Raw genomic sequence first — 26,700 nt, 5'->3', positions numbered from 1 at the left:
GTGTTTTCACAGTAGATCTATGTAGCTTTGGAGCACAGTTTGCTTGCACACTCATTACTGTTCTAACTGCTCTGTTCTAATGAAACAGCCACCTCATACAGAAACAACAATAAATGAGGGGACAGCAACATGGAGAACAGCAAATAAAGGTCCCCAGCTGGGTATGAACTGAGGTCGCTGTGGTTACCGATTGGTGCCTTAGCCCTCAGGGCACCATATTTGTTTGAAACAATTGCCCGAGAACAACTTGAACCGTCTGGATTCATCAAAATCCTGAAATATCACTTACCAACAACAACAACCCCTTCCCCTTTCCAGTACCTCATCATCCATGTCCAGTTTAGCGTTGTTCGGAAGAGTGCGCAGAGCCTCACAGACTGCTACCTGGTCTCTGTAGGCCGGCACCATGTTGAAGCGGAAGTTGAGCTCATCGATGGGCAAATTGTAGCATCTGGCGTGATTTTGAAGCACCCCTACAGGCCAGCAAGCAGAAGAGAACATATATGATAAAATATGTTTTACCATGTTGATCAGATCTAACACGCTAATAGTGGCAACAGAGGACATTGCTGAGCAGTAAAAAGCTAATCACATTAGTTTCATGTATACTTAAAATAATAGAGCAATTACCACATAGGATCCCCACAGCTTAAGGCAAATTAAATTTAATACTTTTTAAAACTTATTTAATTATGAAATTAAGGACCAATTTTACAATAAACTAAACTGAAAAAAATGTACCAAACTTTTTTACAGAGTTAAGAACAATTTTGCCTTTAAAGAATTCGATGCCTTTAAAGACATTTTAAGGATCCGCGGGGACCCAGCCATATTCTAGCAGCTTTGAAACGTCCCTTACTGCTACGGTTAATTAAAAACATAGAAGATATTTTGGTGCTGCAGTGTTTTACCAGTAAGAAAGCCTTGAGGGAAGAAGAATCCTGAGATCCAAAAAGATTTGGGCTGACCACGTGTGATCCAAGTCTACCAACAGAGACAGAGAGAGAGAATGTGTGTAACTTATTTAATGTGTTGTGTCCAGTGTTTAATAAGCCATGGTGCGTTATAAGCATCCTGTTACTTTTGAGAATGACTCAACTTGGACGGGCAGTGAGGTAGATTCTTTCTTCTGAGGTAGTGAACATGTGCAGGGGTGCACTAATGCAACCCTCCCCCGTTTGTCCCATTTGTCTGTGTATGTATGTGTGTGTGTGTGTGTGTGAATTTTAGTTATTGTGCAGCACACATGTTCAGACCAGTCTCATGGAAGAACAATTTCAAGTCAGGGGAGATGAACCCAATGTGGAGAGAGGGTGTACAGACAGAGAGAGAGAGAGACGGAGGGAGAGAGGGATGGTCTGTGCCTCAGGGAAAATGCAGAATGCTCATGTGTTATTAGTGTTTTTCAATTTGATGAGAAAACACACACACACACACACTTTCTCTGTGTGTGCGCAGAGAGTCAGTGATGCAGAGACTTGAGTCAGAGGGATGAATTCCAGTATATTTTTCCACGTTTCCAATAATATCAGATTAATTTAAAAGCTTTTCATTATTTTTCACCAAGAAAAACAACTGTAAACAAACTACAAGTACAACTCAGCGTTAGCAAATGAGGAAAGTGCCAATATGTATGTGTAGGCTGCACGGGTAGATTGGCGGTACGATATGCATGTAGGTGTATGCATGCATGTGTGTGTGTATATATGTATGCATATGGATATGTGTGTGTATGTTTGCATGTATGTTAGTCTGTGTGTGTAAATATGTAAGTGTATGTATATATGTTACAGACAAAGTTCACAAATTTATTAACTAATTAGCTGAGAAGGGGAAGGAAATAATGAGTTTATACTTCCTCCTACTTATTTTCGAACATGCAAGATGCAATTTCTTGTTGCTTATTTGAATGTATTCATTGAGTATAGGTTCAAACCTGGATAAAGGAGGTCCGTAGGGCCAGGTCTCTGACCCAGGAGGCCAGCGGTTTGAGAGACGGGTAGGCGGAGTTTGCCCAGTGTGTGGGAACCTGGTTGTTCAGAAAACTTGTGTATATGCGGTCCATCTCCTCTGACATCACCACCAGACCTGCTATGGCCTTCTGCAGAGTGATGAGAGACATCTGGGAGACACAAAGAAAAGCAAACATCACAATGAGGTGTTATAAAGGACAACAAATTTCTCTATGGTATGTTGACAGTAACAGGCTTAATGTCCAATTAGGATTTTTTTCCCCAGATCAGATCTTCCTGCCTACACTGTTCGTATCCATGTTTGATGTGGCGCATATCTGACGTCAGTGTGAATGGATCTCTGCCCTGATATACCAGAGGTTTTTACAGAGGAACAGTTCTTCAAAAACTAAGGACGTTTCCAACATCCATGCATCATAGAATGTAGGCAAACTGTCCCCTTCAAAAAGTGCCTGAAAACTGGGCTGTGTTAACTGGCAACTGGAACAGCATCAGTAAAGGTTCAGAGCTCCCTGTAGTTTAAATAGACTGCTATCCATCTATCCATCTATCCATCTATGAGTGTATTTATGTGAGTAAGCTATGTGTGTCACCCTTAGCACTCTCAACAGGTTGTTGAATCTGTCTGCCTCTTGGCCCAACACGGTTGTCAGGGAGTTAAGACGGCCGTTTTCATCTCTGACAAACAGAGTTTCCATCGCCTCATCCATATCCAGACGCTCTGCGCAGACAGGCAGACAAGCAGGGAGACACAACGATAACACAAACAAAAAAACAAGATAGACATGGAAAACACTGCATTAGATAATGAGTTTATGATGAATCGTATTCTCAACAATGACTCAAATGTATGTGTGCGTGTGTGTACCAGGCAGCTTGGCTAAAACAGATTCAGCGAGCTCGCAGACGATATCGTCGTTACTTTTAGCTCCATGGCAGGCTGATGAGCGAGGATTTACATCCAGTATGGTGCTGATTAGAGTCATGGTTTCTTGGCGCTGTGGAAGCAGAAAAACAGACACACACACACACACACACACACACGCGCATACTGTAGCATCCTTGTTTGATATTTCACAGTTGCACTCTCACACTCTCTGAATAGAAACGCTTTTATAACAAGCTGTAAACTGAGCAGCTCCATATTAAATCATGACGGCCCACAAATGATGACATTTACTTTTTAAAATGAGCTATTAAACACACTGCCCTTCTGCAAAAACAAACAAAATGAAAACATACAATGAGTCAGTCAGTTTTCAACATCTGCTCATATGAGAAACCAGCAGAATTGTACCTTTTATTCTTGAAGATACCACTATTGTTCCTCACCTGGAAAGCCAGGTTGGCATTCTCATGCATGCCAAAGACCTCGGGATCATCTATGATAGGAAGACTCTCGATGTATTTCTTATATTGCTCGAGTTCATCTATCTCTGGGGCATAGTAGATACCTTAGCATATAAGAAAGTATACAATTGATTAGCATGTACAGAGACAAAAGGCATTTTGCAAACACACACACCTGATATACTGAATTCAATTACAATGTAAAGTGTCCCTGTTATTTTGTCCATGCCCTATATACATACAACGAAAGAGAATGAGAGAAACTGAGACTGACAGATACCTGAGGAGGAGTAGGTGTAGTCAGGCTCCAGGGTTTGAGGCGAGAAGAAGCCTTTGAGGATCGTCCTGAGGCAGCGTTGGTCCCACGCGTCTGTCACTCTGCCTCCATACGTGATCTCACCTGAGGTGACACAGACATGATGTCATCAGTCTGCATCAGTGCAATGTTTTATTTTAACAGTTAAAGCAGGTGGTGGTTTGAATGAACAAATTTGCTTTAGTTTCAGTTTGTTTTTGGGTTTTTTTTGCCTGGAGTGCTACACCCAGAATCAGCATGACAAAACACTCGGTCTAAAGCTAACATTTTTTACAAGACATTAAATATTTATGAAATTTAAATATGGATAAGTGACCATTGAGTAAACAATGTCAGGAGAAAGCAAACCTGAATAAAAAAATGTTAGTCGCATTTCAAAAATGCGGAGCTCAAGGCAACATTTTGGCCAGCAGTGATTTAGGATGGAGACAGCCGGTGACAGTGCTACAGTGGCACTGAGCAGCCCTACGCACAAACCAGAGTAGGAGGGCTTAGAGTTTATTAAAAAAAACAATCTTTTTCTTCTTCACTCACAATGATGTAAAAAGACATAAATCACAGACATCATCGACAAGTGTCAGCAGTGTTTTCAGCTCTTTGACTTCTCATATAATAATGACCAACGCAGAGACAAAAACAAGTAGGAAAGACAGACAAGAGGAAAGGACCTCAGAGAAGACAGTCATAACCAGAGGGTAAATCTTACCAAAGAGCATAAGGTAAGATGGAATTGAAATTATATTTAATACTAACAATCCAACAATTAAAATCCATACTTTGTGTAAAGACACAGTTATGTAAGACAGTACAGAAGGGAGTGAATAATCAGACGAATCTCGGCTGAAGCCTTTGGTGAGCTGCAGGCGTGGTAAAGCTGGCAGAGCTTCTTTTTGCACAAGAAAAGAAAAACTGTTCCTTCTATAAGAGGAAAGGCAATATCATGCTTGGTTTAAGCCCACATTCTTTCCCTCAAAGAGTGTGCAGCTCTGGCACCCAAGGACTGTTAGAATTAAGGATTAAACTAATAACACGGTGGTGTGATAACAACGAGAGACATCAATTTGATCCGGTGTGCTCCACTGAGACCAAACGCTGCACATAATCATTTGAAGGTGTAATTGAAAACCAGATTAGGAAAACAAATGAACTTTAGAGGTATGATGAGTATTGTTAATGAAAGGGATCCCTCCTTCTTCTTTATAATGACTCTGAAGACGTCTGTTGTTGAAGTCCAGGACAGACGATATTAAATCAGCATAATTCAATTTAAATAAAATTTAATTTGTGTCCATATGTGTGCCCAGAATATATGGTGATAATACAAATACATTACAAAAAGTTTTCAGTTTTATGTCTGAAAATCTATCATCAAAGAAAATTAAAACAGGAAACTTTAAACTCCCTGGACAAATAAATTTAAACTCTAAAGGCCCTGACACACCAAGCCGACGGTCAGCTGTTGGTCAGTGTTGGGCCATCGATGAGTGTCCGTCACCTTAGTAACTGCAGTTTGGCCCTCATCAACCCTTGTCTGCTTTCTTTACACTGATTCAGCATTTTAAATCGGTGACCGCATAGTTTGTCGTCTGCTGGTATGGAGGGGTATGTCCTCTCACACAGATGCAGAACCTACGTGCCTGTTTGCCTTTAAACGTGCCTTTAAAACTTGCCACAGTAAGACAATAACAAAATTTAGGTCAATACATAGAAATTCAAATCTGAATTTAAAGTGAAACAATCAAGAAGAGGGTTTCTGCAACATTTCTAAATATAATCCAACTTCTCAGTGAACGAACAGTGAAAGCTGTGTGTTCAGTTTGTGTTTAAACTGTTTGGAAAATATTTTGATTTATCTTTTAGATTTGGAGGATGTAGTCATAATGCAGAACAGAATTATATTGTGTTATGCTGTGGCGTACTTCTAATATTTTGTCTACCCTTATTGATATAAGTAGGGTAAACACTCCCGTGTACCCTGATAAATGCTGTGATTTGTAAATCTATTTCATATTACCGGACTTCATAGCCATAACATTTGGATTTCTTTATCTACTGTGTTTGACATAGAAAAAAAGCTTGGCTGTACATGGGAACATCTGTTCTTTTCCATTTTATTTCTATAAACACAAAGCCAAGTGGAAGACAGCAGCAAAAGTTCACTGAGTGAGAGTTGAACAAACGTGGGATCGCAGCTGCAAAACAGAGTGAAATCGTGTTACTGAGCTGCCCCGCTTTATGAAATCAGTAAACATTTTGCCTTCCCAATTTCACACAATGCTAAAAATGTGTGTTGTTGACAAAACAACAACGTGCAGTCTGTGCCACACACTGGCAACACAACAAACACGCCAGCCTGAGCGACAGAAAGAGACTGATTCTGTCCACACTTTGTGTCTCGTTGTTGAAGTTTCATGTAATGCTCTGCACACTGCACAGATACACACACTGACCCCTGTGTGAAGGCTTCCCTACCAGTGATGTAGATGAGTGCGTCCCAAGGGATGCTGCCCTCTTTGCAGTAGAGGTTGAGGTTGAGCAGAGCGCACTCCCTGTCACTGTCATTGAACTCATAGCGGATGTTCCAGCCCAGAGGACCAAACTTCTTCCGCTCCTAAGACACATACAAAACAAGACACAAATAAGGACATACAGGTAAAGATACAGGTGAACGATAAAGCATGTGTGAGAATGTGTGTAACCTGGATGATTGCATGGAAAAAGCAAATTCCAAAGACGATCTTCCTCCACTGGCGCCCAAGTACATGATCTTCAAAGAAATTGCTGGAGATCTCAGTGAAGGCACGTCGCATGTTGGCTCGCAGACCTTTAGGAGGCTCATTAGTCACCTGGCAACAACAAAACAGAGGAACACAGGGCTCACTGACTGCTATTGAGAAGACCATAGTGACTTCTGCTCAGATTGCCAAACATTCTTGGGCTATGCTGGAGTCAATCTAATCCTCCTTGTTGTGCAGGCAGTAGGGCATTCACAACTACTGCGTTTTAGTATTTATATACTACTTAGAATGCAAAAAGAGACATTTCTTGCATACTGTCCAATTACTTGCGAAAAAAAACAAAACCGTTAATCCATGAACAAAGTTTTGGTCATCAGACCATCAGCTTAAAAGGATATTTTAATGGATTAAACCCCCAGTGAACTTCTGTGAGTTGGAGATACTGTTGAGACTGCAGTAACAGCGTGACTGCTGTCTTGATGGATTGCAGGAGTGTTTCTTTCTCACAATACCTAATATTATGTTTATTAACATTGTGTAGCATAGAAACTGATTGTCAGTGCCACAGACTTATTGCCAGACAGCACCTAAACCACAGGCGGCAGTGGTGCAGTGTCAACTAGTGGTTTTGATAGTCGACTAGTCGATTACTCTGTAAAACACTCGCAGGCAGTGAGTGAACCTAGTTATGATACCTGCAGCTCCCATGCAGTTCTCCCTCGTGGAAACCTGTGTATAACATCAACAATTACATAAAGAAACTGTAAACTGGAAAATAACCTAAAAATTCCCAATTATCAAGAGCACCTCACTTTATTACTGTGAGAGAGGCAAAATGAGTTAAATAAGTGAATAAACAGTTGTGCAGTTCATCAATTCACATCAACATCCACGAATGGAGAAACAATCATGGATTATTGCTCCATATTTTCGTGTGTTTAAACATGTGCATGCATATAAAAGTACATTGTTTCTCTCCAAAGAACAAGAAAGATTAGACACCAATGCAATTTCTACCAGTGGAGAATGGACATACCTAAGGCTGCATTCACAATTTATTTTTTAATAACTAGGAGCTCAGATTAAACTATATGGTAAATTCATATTGTTATGAGTTTGTTGTCAAAACTTTTTTTTGAAGTGAGCGCATAGATTTTTGAGAAGTTTCACAGTTTGTGTGACACCGTTTACACTGATTTTTGGAACAGTTCCTTTTTAGAAGACTGTATCAGTTCTGTGTTTTGTTCAGCAAATTACAAAGCATGTAAAATGTCTCGCAGCTTTCAAATGAAAAGACTGCAAATTACATCCATTTGGCCTTTTTACTAACTTGCCTTATCCCATCAGACACATTGCTATTATCTAATGCTTTGGAGTATGACCATCAGGTTCCTCTTTGTAATTAATGAGCCTCTTTGACCGACTGTCTCTAGAATACACAATGGCATTGAAATTAATTATTAATAGACTATGCACAGATGCAAAATTTGCAGCATCAACTGTAAGTTTCCCACAGAAGTTGAGTAAGTTCAACTTGGTTTATGTATTTAGAGTCCTAGTGTTTGAAGCATTTGGGTGTGAATAGAATGACGAATAGCCACAAGATTGTCAACAAGGGGAGATTGTTATTTAAAACATTACTCAATAAAAATTGCGAAAATTTGTGTATTAACAAAACAGTGGAATGCTCTCCCTACAAATGTGAAAAACTATTAGTTTTACTCAGCTTAAGGGAGTTATTAATACTAATTTAATTATTGAATAAATGGGTAGGAAATAAAGAAGTTTATACTTCTTCCAACTCCTTTTTGCATATGTACATTTAGGCAATTTGTGGATGGATTTTTATGTCTTTTTTTTCCTTTTTGTTGTTCATGTTTTTTACAACAATGATGTATTTCACATGTTAGACAAAAGACTTCAATCAATCCATTTCACGCCCCAAAGAAGACTGATGAAAATTAGCTTGTGCTATATCTGGTTCAATACATACATTGTATAGTGATCCTTTTTTTAAATATAAATAGATAAATGAATGAAATAAAATGAAATCCAAAATTGCAGAGTGCTTAACAGCAAGGTTGTTGATTTGTTCAAAACTTTTTTCCATATTAAAAAAGAATCGAGTTACTTTCTTAACCCTGCATGTTTGTGAGTATGTTTATGTTTACCTTGACGGAGTTCTGAAGCACTGTAACAGGGAAGTCTTTGGTCGGCATGGAGCTGAGAAACAACCGAAAGTTCTCGTGGATTGATGTGTCTGTATAGGAACAGAGGGGACCGTTATTCAAAGTCATAAACAAGAGAAAAAAAAAAGGAACTTAATAAATGTGTCTCTGACTACACAGAACAATGTGTATTGAAGTTCTTTTTTCAGTAAAACAAATGATGTGAAAAAACAAAGGAAAACACAACAAAAGCAACAATCCTTTATTCATTTGTGTCCCCGGAAGCTCTTTTGTTTTTGTGTGCACATTGCAGTGTGTTTGTTTTCTGTATTTACTTGGTGTTTTTTACCCATGATGTGGTGAGCTGGGCTCTCAGCCACCAAGCTTAAGTAACAGCACTAAATGTAATCAGAAATGGGTCAGTAGCCACATCTAAAATAGGCGTCAAGATGCTCTGCCGTTATGTGATATTGTGTTTAGTTTTATGAAATGTTTCGTTGATGTTTTATTGTGGTAATACCAGGCTCAGTAAAGGTCTTGATGAGCTCCTCCATGGCTAACATCCAGGAGACAGCAAGGTGACAGTTCTGCAGAAAGACCCAGTTGCCGCTCTTCAGTGCTGCGTGGATCATTTTCTCGGCTATGGGCCCCTGGCCTTGACCCAATGAGATGGACTCGACTCTGAGAAACAGAAAGAACAGAAATAACCCTGTGATCATCATATCAATCTCCTCTCCTTCTGTCTCCTTCTATATATATATATATATATATATATTTACCTCTTCTGTCACACACCACCTTTGTAAAATTTGTCCTATCTGTCTGTCCCTCTTTTATTTTTACCTCTCAAGACAGCCCCTCTCTTTTGCAAAGCGCTGGAAGGCACCCATGGGGTCCGACCCTGTGCTGAGAATGAAGACCAGTGGTGTGGAAGGGGACATATCGTTATAGAGGTTTGCCAGATCCACTGGGGGATTCTCCACAAACTGCTTCCCGAGGCTGACAATCACAAACTCTGTTGCTGCGAACACCACCTGGACAAGATTAGGAGGTAGTGATTCCGAGAAAAACAGGACAAAGAGGACAAGTAGGAGTAAAATAGTGGTAAGGAAAGAGCGGCACAGTATGTGCATGAAAGAATGCGACATGAAAAGAACAACAATTAAGAAAGGGGTAGACATCAAAAGAAAAAACAATGTTGTAACCAAGGGCTTTGGCATTATGGGGAGTTAAATTAAAACAAAATTAAATGTTTTATCAACAGTGGACTGGATATTGCTGATTTTCTAAGACGTAGTTGCTTGCATGTGAATTTTTCATGATGCAAAGTACAAAGGAATGTTATACAAAAATGAACACTAAAAAGATACGTGGTCAATTGTATCTGTCCACTTTTTTAAATCCCAAAACACATGTTAAAACCAGGTATTAACAGGCTTTTAGTGTAAATATTCAAATCTCTGCTGGATTTAATAATAAAAATAAACAAACATGGACAACAATTCTTGTTTGAAATTTTCAACTTGCTCAACTGCCTACAAGCGACCAGAGAAAAAAGTTGTTGCAGTTAAAGCTCACCTTTTCTTCAATAAAGCTCTTGATTAGGACGAGCTTCTGGAAGGTCCCCAACCTCTCATTCCAGTCACCTCTGATCCCGCTCTCCTGTTTCAGCTCTTTGGACTCTCCAGGGAGTGATGCGTCTGACACATAACCCTCCCAATTCTCTGGATTGATAGATGCTTGAAAATGTCCTAAAGGAGAGGCAACTGTCATTTAATGCTGCACAAATCTTCTCTACAAATCACTATGTGGTAGAAGAATGGCAGAAGGATGATAAGAATATCTGACAGTGATACATTATGTTTGTAACTGGGTCAAACAGTGTGTGTTTATATGCTGATTCCTGTCAGATCAGCCAGGATAAGAACTGGGCTGTGTTACCTAGCTTGATGTGAATATGGGTTCTTGTGATTTCCTTGGAGATGTCCTTGAAGCAGGGCAGTGTGTCCTCCAGCTCACAACATGTCTGCCAGTAAAAATCACTTAGCCATGGCACATCTGGCCGCTCTGCATAGTCCTGGGAGAAGGCGAAATTGAAAGGGAGACGATTACAACCATAAAGGAGGGAGATGGGAAAGAGATGGAGGACAGACCTTGGGAGGAGAGGCAGTAAAGACAAATTAAGGGATGTCAATAAAAGTGTGAAGAGAGGATGATTCAACACGTCGAAGGCAGGTAGACGCAGCAGCAGGTGAGACACTGATTTGAAAAATTCGAAAGGTGTTAAAAATCAGTGAGAGAAGCATAGATGATGGATGCATTGAAACTGCTACGCAAAAGACGGGACAGAGGTGCAGAAGGGAAGGAGAGGACAGGAAGGACGGCATTAGCAGGACGATCACGACGGCTGACAGGCAGAACCTCCAGCCTAACTAATGCCATATAAATGGTGGATGAACACAGGAGTGTACCCCTGGGTGCCGCTGACTGATCTGTAATGTGGTCACAAAAGCGTCTAAATCGAGCTGAATCTCGAGGGGGCTTTTATTCATCGCTCGGTTCTACCTTTCACCTTCTTTATTGCCCAAACCAACAGTGCCGCAGCTGCACAGGGAAGAGGGGAGATAACAATTATAGAGAAAAATATAGAAAGGAACTGACATGAGAGACAAAAAGAGATTATTCAAAGAAAACCTTTGAAATGTAAACACATTGGACTATTTTGAGGTCTACAGGACTTTTTATTCGGATGACCTCAGCCTCCCTGAAGGTGTCCTGTCTGATTTAAGGTATTTAAGGCCTATTAGCATGCTACATACAGGTGGTACAAGCAGCTGAGAAACAGAGATACTCTCCTTTTCTTATCTCTCTTCCACAGTGATATTTATTTTGTCAACCTCTCCACAGACAGATGTGCTCATATGTTCTTTTGTCTACCACTTACTGTGTGTGTTTCCATCAGTCTCAGTAGTTCCTCAACAATAAGCCAGCTGAGAAAGAGAGAGAGGCTGACTGCCACTTTGTGACAAAGGACTATTTTTTTTCTATCAACTCAATCCCAGCATAAGGGTGTGTGTGTGGGGGGGGTGAAGATAGTGCCTGCAGGCCAACCTGGGGAGATTTTCGGAGGGAATTTAAGAAAGGCACCTTGTTTATCTGCAGTTAAGAGGATCCTGCCAACAAACTGTAACAAATTTCCCAATTTCTGTTTAATTATAATAAAAACGGGATGCCAAATATATGGAAAAAATATAGTTTTTTTGTTCCTTTAAAGCTCATGACACAGTTAAAAATAGGATATTATCATTCTGTTCCTGCAGGCAATTTAGGCCTCATACCTTACAATTAGTTCTGGTCTCATTGATCACTCACCTCACTGACAATTGGCAATCCTGGCATATTCAAACCAAAGACTGTATGTTAAAGTCAGGGTGAAGTAGAGTCTGAGATTTACATACATAATATGTGTTAGAAAACACTTGTTGAAAACATGCCAAAAGACTGGGAACTATATAGTACTGAATTGTGGAGTTGAACTGATTTTTTTTTACATTTTTGTCCAGGATTTTTTGCGCAGGGGATATAAGCCTTTTCAATGACACAGTGGAGCAATCCTTAGCACAAGTCACACCCCTACACTATATAAGAACTAGAACTGTTAAGTTTTGTTGTTGTGTGATAAATTAAATAGGAAATTACCATTCTGTTGTAGACTGAGAAGAACTAGGTTGGTTTTCGGGCAGGTCAGTGCCTGGCTCTGGTGGTTCAAACGCGTATGGCTGTACAAGCCAAACAAAGCTGCTAGGTGGAGCATCGATTGTAGTGCTACAATTAAAGGAAGCTGCAGCTTTCCTGCAAGTGGGCACGGCTTCACTGCATTCAGCTGACATGCCCACAGCATCTCAGAGCAAAGAATACTGACTATTTTTACGTGAATTTGAAACCTAATTTCATATACCTGACCACTTTTTTGATCATTTAAATTTGGCTGGGTGTTCTATAACACTTTTTTCTGTTGGTTGTGTGACAAACTTATTACACATATTCATTTTTTGTTCTACCTGGACTTTAAAGCTGGACAACATGACAGTGAAGCTAAAACACCTCGATCTTGCCTCGGAGACTAGCTGCAGCTGTTAACCCAAACTAATAATTAGTACACGGCAAGTATATAGTGATTGATTCAAACTCTAAACTGATGTGGTCCAGCTATTTATCTGTACTTTTCCTCAATACTTTGGCAGACTGTTGCACCAACAACTTTAAGTGTAGTGTAGCTTAGTTTGAAAGTAGTGGATAAGTTGCACTAAAACTAGGACAAAACGGATGTCACAATATAAGTTAGCTGCAGCATAGAGCTAAGATGAATTTAAAATGTACACCTTCCCCAAAGCAGGTTTAAGTCAGATAGTTAGAAAAATGGCAGAGACTACAATAAGAAGAACCAGACATTTCTACTTCAATATTTATGCTAGGAGCACATTGCCTGTGACAGAATACATCCCTTTATATTTATGATGAAATGCACTGACATGCACGCCTAGTATTGTGCTCTACAGTTAATGTTGTTTTGAACAGACGGGGGCACAAGTGGGATTTTATGCTGCGTTCACCTGAGATGAGAAGTGTTGCTGGCACCACTTGGTTAGTTGTAACAAAAACTAGCAGCTGTTCTGGTGCTGATTTCTGGAGATTATGTGTGCAGAAATGGTTTCAGCAGAGACTGCTGTTGGTATTTATTTTAGTTATAACCGTATTTATGTGTGATCGAGCCAACCCATCAAAGGACAACAAAGGTGACTGATATATGACAGATGAATTATTAGTGAGGTAAGAAGGAAAAATACAAGCATCCTATGCCAGCTTGTTCACTCATGATAGTGCAGACTACATTCGCTTTTTTAAATAAAACCGTCAATCATAGTTATTTTACTTTCTGTCATTTGTTAGGATGGTCCTTAGTATGGTTCCCTCTTTTCAAAAATGTGTAAGCAAAACTTTTATTTTTGCTTTCCTCAGAGGATAGATTTTTACCTGACACAAGCAATTAACCAGCATTTTTTTTTTTGAGAGAAAGAGAGAGAGAGAACAAGTTGTGCTCTAGCACTGTCTGGATCATATGAAACTCTTGGTGCTCTTGCAGAAAAGGGTCAGCACATCAGAGGAAAAAGCAAACTTCAGACCTTAATTCAAAGAGCTGGAACAAATGTACTTGAATTAAGTTGAAAAGCCTTTATTTAAAACATGGCTACTTGCATTATAAACCAACCAGTTTTGACCCTAAGGTCTTCATCAGGGTGCAGATGAAAACCTTCGGGTCAAAACCGGTCAGTGTTTTAAAGCAAGTATCCTTGTTTTTGAATAAAGGGTTTTTGACTTAATGCAAGTGCATTTGTTCCTGCTTCATGTATTAGGGCCTGAAGTTTGCTTTTTCCTCTCATTAGTTTTTTTTTTTAATTTATTTACCACCTCACCTTTTCCAAAGAGGTAGATCCTCGAAGGAAATGCTGCCACTCTGCTTCAGAGATCTCGCCACGCTGCCTCATGATCTCCACACACAACATGAAGCTGTAGATGAGCTTGTGCTGCTCAAAGAGGCCTCGGGACACATTGATATAGGAGTTGAGCAGGATCTGGTCCAGCAGGATCTGGAGACGCTCTTCTAATACACTGCTCTTTTCTGACGTCTCAATGGTGGAGTTGAAGAGCTGAGGGTGGGGGACGAAGAAAACAGAAAGATGCTGAACAGGAAGACAATAATTATATTACATGGGGAGTTGTAGTCTTTTCATAGTGTCTTTCATGCAAAAGCTTAAAAACACAGATGAAGATTTGTCCGTGGCTTGTAAAGTAAATGTAAAAATGTAAAATGCCACCTGTACTGTCTAACCTGTTTGAAGTACTTGAGGGAAAACTGGTACATTGGATCGATCTCAGAGAGACTGGCAATGACAAAGTATAAGACTGAGCCTCGGGTGGCCACAGGTCGGTAACGCTCCCTTGCAGAGTTTATCATCTGCTCTGTGGCCTCAGCCTCCTCCAGACGGTGCTTTATGGCCTCTGATGTCACCTGAGGAATGGCAGAAACAGAGAGGATAAGTCAAAAAAGAGAAAGAGGAATAGCGAGCAAACAAGAACAGATGGGATATGGTCAAGGAAACGAGAGAAACAGAATACAACAATATAAGAATAACAAGTGAAATTTCAAACTCATGTGATCTTTGCCTTATGTAAGATTTACCTTTGACTCCTGAAGAGTCTGAACTAGCTCCTCGTTGTCAAGAATATTCCCCTCAGAGGTAAAGAGAAGCTTAAGGATGCGGTCTTCAATGTCTTTAAGCTGGTTGCGGTCAGCGTTGATGCGCACAATCAACTCATTCCTCTGTTCCTCAAGATGTGGACTCTCCAGACGCACCACATCACTGAGGAGAGAAGAGGGTTTACAGAAAGATCAGAATAAAGAAAAGGATGTGGAGATGAAGTAAATAAATGACGGGCAAATATCGCCCACTGAAAATGACAATGCAAATAGTCATTGCTGAGGTATATAGAGTTATTTGAAGTTTTTTCATGTGGAGATTGTGATTCAGGGAAGGAAGGAGAATTTGTTTTTTTCATGTGTGTCAAAGCATTTCTGTACCTCAGCAGTTGGTCCTCCAAGCCAGACTTAGTCACGGTGAAGTTGATAATTGTAACTTTGATGCACACCTAAAATGCAACAAGAACACACACCACACACAAACACACACAGAATGAAACTGCCATTTCAAAAAGCTACAATTCAACATGTGCGCCAAACAACAATTCATTTGCAAAAAGATTTCAAATGCCATGTCACTTTAAATCTTTCATGTTTTTGACAGCTGGTGTCCCACAAAAACACAAACAACAACTGCCGTATAGGTTCATGTTGTCTAAGTTACAGCCTTTATCCACTGCAGGTCTGGATCGACACTGGAATAAAAGCTTTGATCACATGGTGTTGATGATCTCTTGGGCTGGTGTTGACTGAAAGGCCATCACACAGTTGGCGAGCTGGCAGGAGACTACATCTCAATAATGCCTGCAAACTGACCACAGTCGATGCCATTACAGGAAGCCAAGCACTAATTGTGGCAGGGCATAAAGATTCTTTTGTGTTATTGTTTCTCCTACTTGACAAAACATGTTTTCTTTGCAAGCTAGCGCTGTCAATCTTTGTGTATAATCCAAATCAAATATTGGCGAAAGTGACGTGGCCATAAATTACAGCAAAATGCAGAAAAGACTCCCCCACAAACGCAAATCATTTCTGAGTGAATGAATAAAGTACAAACGTAGAAGATAGCGAGTAAGCTACTCAACCATCTTCTAAGCAATTACATATCGAGTCTGATCTTGAGCACATGGGTGATAGATCTGGGAGAGCGTTCAATGAACTTGATAGTTGAACACTGAAATACTAATTATGGCATTCAATTAGTATTTATTTCTTTATTTGATATATATTCAACTCCCAAAATGTGTTCCAACAGCCCTACTGCAAGCCTAGACTCCACAGTAAATTGGCATCTCTGAAACACAACTGCTGATGCCAGATAACCCTATTAAGGAGACATAAAGGAGTGTGTGTGCTGTCCTCACCTCTGGTAGGTAGTGTGGGTTGGCCATCTTAGTGGTCATATAGAACCTGAAGTTTTTATCATAGTCTATATCTGAGTCTCCGAGTCGGATCAGTGTCCGGCCACCAGCCACAAAGGTCTGCTTCAGCAGGATGGGCTCCAGAGCTGGATCTAAGGTTTCCTTCAGCTATAAACACATAATACAATAATGCACACTCACACATAAATAGTAATAATAAAGGCCACATACTTCAATCAATGCAAGTAAAAATGTGCAGTTCAATTAAATTGTAAAACATACACACCAAATTGTGTATAAATACACACAAATACTTATGGAACAATGTTTTACCATGAATCAACTCCTAATGCTGAAACATGTCCACGTGTGTCCCTACCTCCTCCAGCAGCACAGGCATGCCCATGCGTATGGCATTCTCTAGAGTGCGAAGAAAGTTTGGGTCCGTCAGCTTGATCACCTTTAGACCGTGCTTGGCCTCCTTGGAGCGGATCCATCGGTTAGCCTGAGGGTGAAAGAAATAGCCTTTATCCATTGTTTTAGCTGGTACAAAATCCAGCTGCCTGTCTTCTAACAGAAAAAGGAAGAATGAGACCACACGACATGAGTAATGGCATTCCTCCGCTGGCAGTCCTGTACTTTTTAGGACTGATTTTAAGATTTTCTTGCTTGTTTTTAAGGATATAAATGGTCTGGCACTACTACTAACAGAACTTTTGTAACTTCATACTCCAGTTAGAGCAATAATGTCCAAAAACCAGATCCTCCTGGATGTTCTCAGAAATAGCCATGAAAACAGTGGTGACCAAGCCTCTGCAGTGGCTGCCACTAAACTCTGGAACAGCTTACCTATCCGCATAAAAACTGCTATGACTATAGAAACCTTTAAGAAACTGCTGAAGACCCATCATTTCTTGTTGGCATACAATTGGTCTAAGCTTTGATCGACCTCATCCTCCGTTGTGCTGCAATTTGTTCTCCATTGGATTTATTGTTTTCTATTGTTATCATTGTTGTTTGCTCACGTATTCATCAGTTTTGATGTTTTGTGCCTGTTTAGCACATTGGTCAACTGCGGTTGTTTTAAAATGTGACCTACAAATAAGTTTGACTTGACTTCATTAATGTGACAAAAAAATGGTCTTGACATATTTTGCATGCAGTACAAATGAATGTTAGAACTTGAGGCAGAAAACAAAAGAATACTGTATGAGATTAAGCTGAATGCTGTGTCTGACCCATATCTACATCCCTCTGTCTATATAAAGCAAGAGAAAGCAGGTGGACTCAAAAAACGGACAAGAGATACAGTCATGGGGGAGAAAAAAGGCTAAAACATGACAGGAAATAAAATTTGACTTGTCAGTGTTTAAAAAAAAGACACAGAACAGTGAACTAAATGGAGGTCTCAAAACTGAAGCTGTGACAATATTCCCATCATGCACATGTTGGTGAGTCGGAGTGAGTTGGTTTTGTGTTTTCTCTGCGTGGGGAAGCTGGGAACTGTGTGTCCTGGGGCCACGGCTGTGACTTTGTCTCTGACCATGTCTGACAACGGGTTCTATTTTGAGAGAGATTTTTCTGTTCTTTACACTGGTACCGCAGCCATGTATCCAATGTGTTAAATCACATGAAATCCAGAATGACAAAGAGGGCTCAGGCCACATGCACACTAATATGTTTTCATTTCAGAATAGAATTTTAAGACAGAAACGATTTCCATACACACAAGCGTTAAGCACTGTTTCTGAAATAAATCTCACTTCATACTGACTGCCTGAAATCACATGACCATTGACGTACACTGGGCATGCATGTACTGATGTAAACAAGAAGCAAATCATCTACTCTGTGGTTGGTTGCTGTGGTTTTACTTTTCACCGTCTCCATAGTATTTTCTTTAACAGAGATTTCTTTGCTTGGACCGATGACGAGTGGCAACTGTTTTTGAAAGCATATTAGAGCAATACCGGGAGAGATATCCATTGCTGGAGGAAGACCTGGCGATGGGAAAGGAGTAACACTGGGCTACCCACACAAGAAGGGTAAAATAAAAAGTATGTGGACCAAGCTACAGTATTTTGGCTTGACACATCCTCACTGATAAGACCCTGCTAAATACCCATATACATTGATTTTCAGCAAAAAAAAAAAAAAAAAGGTTTGCAAGTTGAGTTACTCTTTAATTAGACGAATGGAAAGTGGAACTCCTTGAAAAATAAACTGATTAACTGATCACAAAGAACAACAAACGCAGAATTGATCCCAGTTTGTAGCTAACCTGATCCTGTGGGTCGATCATAAGAGGCCAGCGACGGCCCTCGGTCACCAGGATCCCGTTCTCTGTGGACACGGTGTCACGAGGCAGACCCTCTGTGTTCCACTGACGGATAACAAACGGGTCACCCAGAATGTTGATCAGGCTGAAGCTGGAACTGATGGGGATGTTGAGCTCCTGACACTGTACTATCCACTGGTCAATTAGCTGGAGAGAGGGGACACACACATGCATGAGTACATTTTTTTTTTTTTTTACTGTTTTTTTTTTTTTTTTTTATTTGAAAGATGATTGGTTTGTAGCGTTTCATTTTAAATCTGTTTCTTTTTTGTCTGTTTTTTTTACAATGTTTTTACTTTCTCTATGACTTTCTTATCACTGATTTTAACACTGTACTTCTGTGCTTTAATAATGCAAAAACGGATTCAGTATTGCGCCATTAACATATATATCTATTCTGTTCTGGGAATTGCATCTCTAAGCAGGGGAACAATAATGAGACAAAATCTGGCTTCATTTCTTACATATAGACAACATAAAGGAGCGTACAGTACTGTAACATAGTGTGAGAACTTAATGAGCATGCAAGTTGTCTATTGTTTTTTATTGTGATCAAATTTTTATTTAGTTTTGCGCAGATTGTAATAATAAATCACATAGTGGCATCTCATCTATATGTGCCTATATGTTTTACAGATTTTGCAGGTATTGATACTCCAGAAGGAAAGTTCATCTTTTATCAAACTCTCATATGACTACTAGAGCAGTTCTACAAGGATTTCAACTGTAATTTATCACACTGTACCTACCAGCTGTCTATAGTGGGATGTGAACGCTCCATAGTAAGCCACACAGGCAGCTGCAATGAAGACATTCCCAACAACGTTGATGATCTCTTGCTCAAACAAGGTAACACTCTCTTCCCAGCGCACTTGCTCATCACCAAGAGCAGAGGTTAGCTTCCCTGCCCTGGTCAGCCGAGCCTGTGTCAGAGCCATGGTGTTAACTTTGAAGAAAGACACAAAGAGAGGGTGGAAAAATAATATTAGCAAGGTAAATGCTGGCAGACTTTCCTCAGTTCCAGTGGGTAATAAAACATCCTTGAATACTGAAAGGGAGAACAGAAATATAAGTGAGAACTTCTCTGTAGAACTTCCTCCATCTCCAGAGAGTCTCAAACATTAGTTTGTATAAAATATACAGTGGCTGGGCAGTTTATAAAGGGCGCACCCCGTACCTAACTCCTCCTTTTCATTTTCGCTGCTCTCAAACTGCTCCTGCAGGACCTTGATCTGGCTCTCCACCTCCTGAAGTTTCTGCTGCTTCTCCCGCAGGGTTGCCATCGTCATATCCAGCTCCTCCTGCACAGGTTGGAATAGAGGGAGTAAGGAGAGGAAAACGCCGTTAATGAACCACTCAGGGAACATTAAGTCAATGTTTTATTCTCATAATCTGCTCTAATGTAATCAGGGCAATTGTGAGTGAGACTGAGAGAGAATACAGAGTGGATTAGTTTGGGGTGTAAAGACTGATCAATCTAGGTCGATGAATGATCAACATTCTAATATTATCGATGCAAAGCTAAAACATCAATCCATATCATCATTTATATATTTAAATTAGAAATTCCCACGGGTTTGTCTGAGTCACCATCAAACAGGAGTGCCAGGCAGATAGTGGCAAGCAGAAAAAAAAAATATTTACTCCCTTCTCAGGAATAGATCAGTAGTGTGGAAATTGTGGATTTTGGAGAAAAGACAGGTTATCACAAAATGCTCATGCCATATGCCATTATGAGATAAAATACACAAGGAAACACAAGGAACCTGGCTGGGAATCTCGCTCCACTATTATCTGCTCTGTTTCAACAGTGTAAGGCTAAAAAAATGTGCATCCAGGCTGAAATTCATCCATGCTGTTTTGTTGGGAGATAAAGTGACTTAATGCGACTGTGTGTTGCTCTCATTGTCCTCTGTGATCTTGAAAACTCAACCCCTGGTGTTCTTTACCACTGATATGGAAGACAGAAATAATGGAAGTAAGAGGTAAACCAGCTTTAAAGTGACAAGTGACATTTTTTAATAAGAGGATGACTTGATCCAACTTAAGATGGTTTGAAGAGTGGTTCATGTGGATTTCGAAAAGTAAATCATTAATTGAAAAAGTAGGCTTACTGTACAGAAACTGTGAAGTTTTAACTGTGGGAATGGGATTCAGTGTGGCAGTAGGTGATGGAATGAGTGTTTAGTTTTGTTATTGTAGCAGTCTTTGTGATATCAGCAAATATCACGTAAAGCACATTTCATGAAACTGTAATGTGATTAAAACCTGTATGCATACTATACTGTATACTGTATGTAACTGACCTGTGCCTTAGCCAGTTTTTCTCTCTTGGGGCCGACTTCTTTAAGGACTCTGGAGTAAAGATCCATGGCTCTCACCCACATGCACATTGATCTGCAAGCTTTGGACACCTTCTCCACCTTGCAACAACAACATGAGGAATTACACAAAGTCACAGATATTGAAGCATACTGTGTTTTGTTCCGCAAATTATTGACAATTTATGCCATCGTAGAATCTTGATCGTTCAATTCAATAACGCTCATTTATTATTTTCCAGTTTCCATTCAAACTCAAACAAACAAATTCAAAGTGTTTGAACTCCAATTACATGTGTTTACTGAGTGCAAAAAAATCTGCCTGACATATCAGAGTGTTTGACACGGAAATCAAACAGACCTTCTCAGGTATGAAATCGGGGTTGTTGACATATTTCTGCAGCTTCAGCAGAATCTGTGGCTTGATATTGTCCTTATCATAGTCTGTCAGACGCCTGAGGAAATTGGCATCTCCTAGTAATTGCTTGGCACCGGTCCAGTCTGGCCTGCAGGGAGACAGGCATGTTAGTAAGGAGTTATGAGAGAGGCTGAGACAATGGCTAATAATAATTAATGTGTGTGCATGTGTTGCTGAATTTCTAAAGAGCCAAAACATATCTGTTAAAAATGATTTTCAATTGTAATACGTCTGGCATCTATAGAATGAGCAAACCCAGCATGGACCATTGATAGGAAATTATATAAGAATTAAAACACTACTTGAAAGGCTCAAAATAATGAAAACTACTATAGGTCAAAATACCATAAATATAATGTTGACACATATGCAGTAATTCTAAATCATATTTAGCAGACTCACAACACAACCTAAAATGAAAAGAAACAAAAGTCGAGGGTCTAATCTATTAACTGCTATAGTATGCATTCATATAAATGTAAATTTACATAATGCTAAGTCAGTGAGGGTCCAGCGTAATGTTTGTGTGCCGCAGAGACAAACAGTAGGTGTTAAAAGGTTAAATCAGACCGGATATTGGATTGGATTAGATTTAGTGCAGCTATGCAGTAGATTAATAACTGATGATATTTAAGGATTGACAGAGGGATGAGCGCTGAGTCAGGAGATGGGAAGGTAATCCGTCTGGATGCTGACTACAAAATATGTAGGATTAAAAAAAATAATAATAACAAAAAAAGGCCCAAATCTCATGCATTTGGTGGAGTGACTGTATACCAACAGAGAAGATTTTGATTATGATGATGATAATTTTTTGGGGATATCTAAAATTATGGTGATTGTGATTATGAAGATACACACGTCAAGATAATGAAGGTGCAGTGATGATTGTGATTAGAATGATGGATCATCATGATTAATGGGATGAGATCAGGATGTCTGATCAATCTTTTTTGGGACTCGTATATTTTAGGTGAACACATTTTCCTCTTTGGTGTTTTTTCAGTCACTAATCCTAGTCTGACAATGGATCGGTTATAAGAGTATTCTCTTTTGAGGATGAACTCAGAATTAAATAGAGTTTTCAGATGACCATTTGTCGTTAGTGTCCAATTAAATCAATGGTGCTGAATAAATGAAACACATATCGTGAGATTAGCGATTAAAATTAATCAAGCCCTTAAATTCTGGTCTGTTTTCCATGCTTTAATGACTTTATTATGAAAAAGCCCAATCAAATGGCATATGCCATCCAAAATTTAATGTCTTGCCTCTTAAAGAAGTATTTCACTGCAGAAGATATGGTCTTTTTAGAAAAATAGGATGTCTTTAAGCAATACACAGACACAAATACTTTTGAGAATTGGTGCTACATGAGCAGAGAAGAAGGGCTGTTCACTTTTGCTCAAGAGGCAGAAATCCTTCAACTACCAGAATGCACTGTGCTGCACCACAACAGAAAACTCTCTAGCTGGTGGATAACATATAGCGAGTTGTGCATTGTTGGCTTGTCCAAAAACCCATAGCGGCTGGCTGCAAACAAACTATTTCATATTACAGTTGAATGATACACTAAAGTATGTTTCTGAAAATATTTAAGAAAAAAAATAGTGAAGTAACATAATAGTTCATATTTGATCAGTACTGCCTAGTTGTGCCATTTGATCTCAGCTTTTTCAGTCTGTTTTCACAGTACAGGAAATAAGATGGCACCCACTTCCTGTTTACAAACTGTTATTTTACAGCCAAAAAGGACACTAAAATATGTTTCTGAAAACATCTTAGGCAAAAAATAAGCATTAAAGTAACAGTATTTGGTTGAAATTTGATCAGCTTTGCATAGTTTCACCATATACAGTCTGTAGTGTGAGCAACAGACCTAGAACCAGTGGATTTTTGCTGGCAAATGAGCAGGGCTGCTGGCAAAATGGGGGGACAGTTCATCAAAGCTCATTTATACATAATATCCATATTATTATGATAAAAAGCTGGATGAAAATGAGCATGCTAGTGTGTGAAATAATTAGCGAGAAGAGAGTTTATAACAATGGGATATATGCTGGGGAGAGGTCACTATTATGTGATACAAGAGGTGGAGATACCTCCCCCTCCCCGATAAACACATATTTGGGGAGGAAATGTCTTGTTTTTTGGAGGGAGAGGGAGAGAGAAACACACTGACTTGCAGTTGAGCAGGATGCAGACGGCCTCCATGACGGTCATGACCAGGTCTGGGGGCTTGGTGAAGACCTTGATCTCAGAGATGTCGGCCTTGTCGAGAGAATTAAGGGCCTGATTGGCGCCCTCCAGGGCTGGCAGAGCCTCATCCAGGTCCCTCTGGGCATCATCGGCTATGGCCTGGGTGTCTTCAGCTTTGACCTTGGCCAGAGCCTCATCTTCTGTCACTACTTTACGCACCTGTGGCAAGGATATTTTTCGTATGATACATGCACATGCACAACAGCTATGACAAAAAGGGTATCATGCCTTTTCACAGGGTTCTCACACATTTTGATGGAGAAAATTCTAAAACATTTTCATGACTTTTCAAGGACCCATGATAAAATTGAATGACCATTCACAATGTATACCATGAACAAAACTATACGGTTTATTTTACTCTAAATGTTAATTATTGTATGAAAACTGAACAGCAACCTTTTCCAATCACTAATAGGTGGTTATGTTTGTAACATAACATGAAAGTTTATCCACAAACAGTACTTCATAACACACAACAAAATTCCATAGCTTTGCTAAAACTTTTAATGCTTTTTTTTTTTTTTTACCAATTCCATGACTTTTCCAAACCTGTATAAGGAGATTTTGAAACTCCATGACTATTCTAGGTTTTCCATGACTGTGGGAACCCTGATTTCTACAACTTTCAGGAAACAATAAACACCATTTTGAAAATGATTTCTTAATGCTACCTTATCTCCCTCATGAACACACACACACGTACACACACACACACACACACACACACACACACACACACACACACACACACACACACACACCTCATCTGCCTTTTCCTGGTCTACAGCCAGTTTTTCCATGAGGGCATCAACGTCAATGGATTTTTGTTTAAGGACTGGCTCCAGAGCAGACAGGTCCACTTTCATTTTGTCCACAAGCACATTGGTCTCCAGCAGTTTGGTCAGACCGTTCTTCACACGATCCTTGGCCTATAAACAAACACCCCCACACAAAGTTATATATACATATTTCACATGCAGACATAATCTACAAAATAGGAAAAAATGCATTGCAGTGCTAGAACCACAGATTAATCACAACAGCTAATGACGTGTACAGATATTTGCTTTTTGTGCACTTTGATGGTCGAGACTTACAAGAACCAACTGCTGTCTTTTCTCCTCCAGCATGGACAGGTAGAGGTTGATGAGCTCCAGGTAGGAGGTAGGCGTGGTGTAGTATCGGCGTCTCAGCTCCGAGTAGAAGCGCTCAGCCATATCAGTGACACTAACATGTATTTCCACACACATGGCTGAGAAGCTCTGCTTCAGCTCCTCACTGCCAAAGTCCACATTCTGGAAGAAGGCCTGTGAGACCGATCGCAGCGCCTCACGAGGCCACTGGGTATCAGGGGGTAAAGGGGGGAAAGAGTAAGATAAGGATTGCAGTTGTTTATTTGCAGTGATTTAACAGAACAGCAATAGAAAGTCATAAAAAATACAAAATGCAATAATAAAGACATTCAGTGAAGATGAAAATTACAAGCCTCCACAACTGAGTTTAAAAACAAAAATTCAATATGCCGACAAAAGACATAAATGGAACGATAAAGCTGGAAAGCCATTAACTCGAATCCTGAACAAGAGCTTGTGAACAAAACAGTGGATGAGAGAGAGAAAGGACATTTGTAAAATCAAGAAAAATGCAATGAGGAGAAAGACGGAGCTGGAATTTAAAGTCAGAGTAGAGAAGAGCAGAACCAGCAGCATGATGGAAATGTTGGAAAGACTCAAAGAAGAATAGTGCTGAAGACCGGCTCAGGACGAAGGGAGTGAAACATCCTAACAAACATGTAGATGATCCCTACAACCTGCCTAAACCAGTTAGAATAATTGTATTTATATTCTACAGCATCTATGTATTATCATCATCTTTAATTTTACAACCCTAAACAAACCTGAGTCATTATATATGACTGTATGTGGTCATAAAAATAGGAGCTATCTCAGCATACCTGCACAAACCAGTCAATGGTGCAGCAGTTAACCAGCGAAGGAAACATACGACAGCGGGACCGGAAGGCATCGCCCACGGGACTCATGCACAGCACGATGTGCAGCTTCTCACGTACACGAGAGATAAAATACTGGAACACCTGAGGGCCACACACACACACACACACACACACACACACACACACACACACACACACACACACACACACACACACACACACACACACACACACACACACACACACACACACACACACACACGTTCTGGAGGTTTGGTCTCAGCAGGCAGATAACATTAAAGGCTGATGTTTTCTCACAGCTCGCTCAGGGGCACTGACTTTAACTGACTGTTCCTGCACACTCTATAGCTACTTTGGCCCTTTGTAGAAAACCCTGTGTTTGTGTGTTGTGTCTGAAATGTTATGCAAATTCTTAGTTATTTTTCAGCTCCTGACAGATTTTCAGTCTGATGATCTCTTGATTTTATCAGGCGATCATAAACATTCAGTGGGTGTATCTGGCATTGCTGTAGACTGGTTTATTCATATCTCTAAAACAAGGCTCTTTGTGTTACTTTGCCAAGCACAGACAGTCAGATATATACTGTGCTGCATTTGTCCTGCCTGAATTATGGATGTATTCTACAGGAAGTGTTTGTGCCCATGGTTACCTCGTCCCTGTTCTCCTCACTGATCCCGGCCTCTTTGGCTTTAGGGCGGGTAGCAGCGAGAACTTGTTCCAGCTCATCTTTCTCAAAAAGGTTGGGCACCTCGCCAGAGTTCAGCATGTTGTTGATGTCCTCCAAAAACTCCTCTACAACAATCTACAAAAGGAGTACGAGTGGATGACTCTAAAGACACTTGGCTGCGCAAAAGGAAAAAAAAAACACTCTACGGGCATTCAAATGCTTTTTTTTTTCATATCACCAGAGCCCATCCATCATACCTGAGTATCCGTAAAGAGGAACACCATATCGTCGCCCTCCACTCCAGCCATCTTGTAGAGCCTCCTCAGGTCTTCATGGAAGCTGACATAGTTGTAGCCTCGGCTCAGTTCAATCTCAAAGCAGCGGTACCCACACATGTGGGATGCCAAGCGAGTGAGTGACTGTTTGCCTGTTCCTCCAACACCAACGAGAAGGGCGTTGCCTCTCTCCTGGCGAATCATTCGGGAAATCCTAGAAGACAAGAAAAAACACTCAGCCCTCTCTTACATTTGGCGCGATGCGGCACACAGTGCAG

General features: G+C 40.1%; 1 protein-coding gene across 2 annotated transcripts in view; it reads right to left on the bottom strand.

The window, feature by feature from the left end:
- Positions 1-26,700, bottom strand: part of dnah6 (dynein, axonemal, heavy chain 6) — an 80,549-nt gene that overhangs the window by 892 nt on the left and 52,957 nt on the right. For both annotated transcript variants that reach the window (XM_088073455.1, XM_088073463.1), the window contains exons 50-80: positions 26,405-26,636; positions 26,130-26,282; positions 25,459-25,599; positions 24,602-24,844; positions 24,266-24,433; positions 23,425-23,660; positions 21,186-21,330; positions 20,810-20,926; positions 19,681-19,804; positions 19,253-19,449; positions 18,447-18,650; positions 16,545-16,670; positions 16,169-16,333; positions 15,186-15,253; positions 14,787-14,967; positions 14,436-14,615; positions 14,020-14,253; positions 10,487-10,622; positions 10,124-10,296; positions 9,389-9,579; positions 9,066-9,226; positions 8,549-8,637; positions 6,339-6,485; positions 6,112-6,250; positions 3,604-3,723; positions 3,306-3,427; positions 2,842-2,971; positions 2,567-2,694; positions 1,937-2,122; positions 912-984; positions 322-473 (exon numbers count right to left, since the gene is read on the bottom strand). In XM_088073455.1, the coding sequence (XP_087929581.1) occupies positions 322-473; positions 912-984; positions 1,937-2,122; positions 2,567-2,694; positions 2,842-2,971; positions 3,306-3,427; positions 3,604-3,723; positions 6,112-6,250; positions 6,339-6,485; positions 8,549-8,637; positions 9,066-9,226; positions 9,389-9,579; positions 10,124-10,296; positions 10,487-10,622; positions 14,020-14,253; positions 14,436-14,615; positions 14,787-14,967; positions 15,186-15,253; positions 16,169-16,333; positions 16,545-16,670; positions 18,447-18,650; positions 19,253-19,449; positions 19,681-19,804; positions 20,810-20,926; positions 21,186-21,330; positions 23,425-23,660; positions 24,266-24,433; positions 24,602-24,844; positions 25,459-25,599; positions 26,130-26,282; positions 26,405-26,636 (4,861 nt within the window). The remainder of the gene's footprint in view (positions 1-321; positions 474-911; positions 985-1,936; positions 2,123-2,566; positions 2,695-2,841; positions 2,972-3,305; positions 3,428-3,603; positions 3,724-6,111; positions 6,251-6,338; positions 6,486-8,548; positions 8,638-9,065; positions 9,227-9,388; positions 9,580-10,123; positions 10,297-10,486; positions 10,623-14,019; positions 14,254-14,435; positions 14,616-14,786; positions 14,968-15,185; positions 15,254-16,168; positions 16,334-16,544; positions 16,671-18,446; positions 18,651-19,252; positions 19,450-19,680; positions 19,805-20,809; positions 20,927-21,185; positions 21,331-23,424; positions 23,661-24,265; positions 24,434-24,601; positions 24,845-25,458; positions 25,600-26,129; positions 26,283-26,404; positions 26,637-26,700) is intronic.

Source organism: Plectropomus leopardus, chromosome 3 (assembly GCF_026936395.1).
Source record: "Plectropomus leopardus strain MGB_pleo_1.0 chromosome 3, ASM2693639v1, whole genome shotgun sequence".
Lineage (NCBI taxonomy): Eukaryota > Metazoa > Chordata > Actinopteri > Perciformes > Serranidae > Plectropomus > Plectropomus leopardus.
The sequence above is the reverse complement of the archived record's forward strand: the minus strand, read 5'-3'. Positions and strand labels throughout refer to the sequence as shown.